A 2,965-nucleotide genomic window follows, 5' to 3' on the forward strand; every position below is an offset into this window, starting at 1 on the left:
TATCATAAGATTTTGATGGTTGGATGAAGATCAGACGATCCGTATACTGACTTTATTAATTTAAATTTAAAATATAACATGAAATACGTGTTATCTGATCTTTATTTAACAATTGTGAACGATGATTATTGAAATTCTGATCGCGGAAAATCCAAATTTAAGTAGTTACTTCTTATTATAAGCAAATTACATGTTTAATGTGTTAATCATAGAGTTTATTTTATTATTAGTGATGTTTGTCATATTGCTTTTGAGACTTATTATGCTTCAATGGACATATATGATACAATTGGTTCTTCAAAAGATAGACATAATCACAATCATATAGACATCACTATTATAGTTAAAAGATAAAGAGTGAGAAAAAAACATCAAAAGAAGTCCATTCCTAATTCAGATTTAAAGATTGAAACATTATTGGAGTCTACTTTTAACTTTCATGATGTTCATGAACCAAGTAGCTTCATGTCATCAACATTAAAGAGCATGAATACCAAAAACAGCTCCTTTGTTGAAGTCTCTAGAAGCCGTCGCGAAACCGGGAATTTTCATCTTAGCATAAGATTCATGAAAAGAGCAGTCATAGAGATCTTGCCCTTGAAGTGATCCATCATTGTAGTGACTATTACTACTCCAACCCATTTTCTGCTTGTTCTTATCTGATGCAGAAGATTCTGTGAGGCTTAGAGTTGTTATATCATGAATGCTTGGTCTTCTTTTATCTTTCCCTCCGGAAGAAACCTTTTGCCTTATGTAATACTTTTGTGCATGACTTGCTACTTGCGTTGGAGTCTTTGTCACGACGAAATTGCGAGAGATGTTTCTCCAATCGCCTTTGCCGTATTTTAGAAGTCCCATCAGAAAACGTCTGTAGTTTACAGAATCGAAATCGAACAAATCAAATATCAATAACTAGTACTTCATTTAACATGTAATTTGGTTTGTGCTTTTGCATGAAGTTCAAAATTGAATCCAAATTCATGATCAAGTTAATTATAGCATTTAAAAAGTTTCCGCGACATCAAAGTTTTTGACATGCCTTTGTAAAAGTAGTGCAATCACAATTGAGCGTGCATCACAGACGCGTGTGATTGCGATTTTTCACAATCTCAATGATCTCAACGCGACTGTGATTGCATTTAAAATCGACACATCTCATTAAAGGGACAAAATAACTATATAAAAGTTTTTTGGAATTGAATTAGAACTTAAAAAACTGAAATTCAAGAAAGATGAAACGAACAATTAAGTGAATAATAATACATTATATATTGACTAAATTTCAATATCAATATTACTAAAGAGAGTTGAAATAGCGTCAGAAATATGCAAAATCCGTCTCTAATTCTGTCGCCAAGTGTTAGAGACGACATATCTCACTAAATCGACAAAAATCAGAATTAAATTTTAGAACTTAAAAAACTTAAATTCAAGAAAAATGAAACGAACAATTGAGTGGATAATACATTATAAAGTGGCTAAATTTCAATATCAATAATATTAATGAGAGTCGAAGTAGCGTCCGAAATAAGCAAAAATCCGTCTCTAATTCCGTTGCCAAGTGTTAGCGACGACAAATTTAACGACCAATTTTACTAATTTCGATAACTATTTCAACTTTTTAAAATATTTTCTTCCTCTATGATTTAAAAAAGAGAAAAACAAAGAAACAATTATAGATTCAAGATTCAAGATTGATGAAACTCGCCTGTGTTCTTCTTCGGTCCAAGGAACACCCTTCTTCCTCTCATGATCAGAACCTCGAACAGTTCCATGTCTTCTTCTATTTCCATCATAGTTCTGATTTTCAACAACTTCAAAGGTGAAAGAAGAAGCAAGATAACCGGGAATCGGAACATTACCGGCTTCGATTTCACTCACATCTTCTTCCAATTCCCTATACTGTTTAATCACATCAAAAACAGTCTTACCAGGAATCATCTCAGCAATCTTCAACCATCTATCAGGTGTATCCTTATCATATATAGCAAGAGCACTTTCAAACTTCTTGTTATCTTCTCTACTCCATTCTGTGTTATGACTCTCTTCAACAAACCAATTTGGATCCATCACAAAATAAGGAGAATAAAGGGTTTCAACATCCATAACTTCAATCACAAATACTACTTAAAAAAAATTATAGAGGTTTGATAGAACTAGTAAGAATGTTTCACTTGTGATGATTAAGATAAAGTTGAGAATCTATCAAAGTCATACCTTTTAGAATCATATAGAATCTTAATGAAAACCATGGTGTGTTAAAATTTTAATGTGTGAGTGTGATCATAATGAAGTGAGAGTAAAAAAAGTTGAGAATCATAAATATAAGAACATAGAAGAAAGAGGAAGAGGGTGAAGAAAGCTAAGAAGATCCAATAGAGAAAAAAGAGAGATTCTTTTCAATCAAAGTATGAAAAAGATTGATATAACTATTTCACTTTGTCGTTACTTCATGAGGAAGGAATTATAGGAATTATTGCATTACAATTTACAAACATATAGTTACATATACACTTGTATTGATATACAAAATTTAGTATTGAATTTGAGAGAGTAGAGGGAGAAGGAGAAGGATTTGATTTTGATGATAATAAGGTTGATTATTAGAATGTGACACTAGGTTGTAACTATAAGGCTAAAACTAACGACAAAGTTTTGTCCTTAATTAATTATAGTATTAAGAAGAGTTTAAATAAGGATATGGAACAAAAAAATATAGTAAAATATACACAAACTTTTTTGAGGTAAAGTATGAGTTTATTATATTCACATACTGATCTTAAGGTGTGATGGTTATGTCGTGCAAGTATCAAATTAACCTTAATTTGGTGGGTTGTCTTGTTATTCTCCTTTTTTTGGAAAATTAAATAGGAGTATAAATATAAAAAATAAAAAGGAAAGATTAAAAATAAGAAGAAGAAAAATGTCCTATCTATCTCTTTTTAAAGACAATTTTGAGAATTCG

The 2,965-nt window shown here is 30.9% G+C and overlaps 1 protein-coding gene across 1 annotated transcript; it reads right to left on the minus strand.

Moving 5' to 3' along the window:
- Positions 1–281: 281 nt before the first annotated feature.
- Positions 282–2,658, minus strand: LOC127118208 (transcription factor DIVARICATA). Its single transcript, XM_051048365.1, has 2 exons — positions 1,709–2,658; positions 282–868 (listed from the first exon to the last, which is right to left on the minus strand). The coding sequence occupies exons 1-2, from the start codon at positions 2,104–2,106 to the stop codon at positions 478–480; spliced, it is 789 nt and encodes a 262-aa protein (XP_050904322.1). The 5' UTR covers positions 2,107–2,658; the 3' UTR covers positions 282–477.
- Between the last annotated feature and the right edge of the window lie 307 nt (positions 2,659–2,965).

The sequence above is a fragment of the Lathyrus oleraceus genome, chromosome 2 (genome assembly GCF_024323335.1).
Source record: "Lathyrus oleraceus cultivar Zhongwan6 chromosome 2, CAAS_Psat_ZW6_1.0, whole genome shotgun sequence".
Taxonomy (NCBI): domain Eukaryota; kingdom Viridiplantae; phylum Streptophyta; class Magnoliopsida; order Fabales; family Fabaceae; genus Lathyrus; species Lathyrus oleraceus.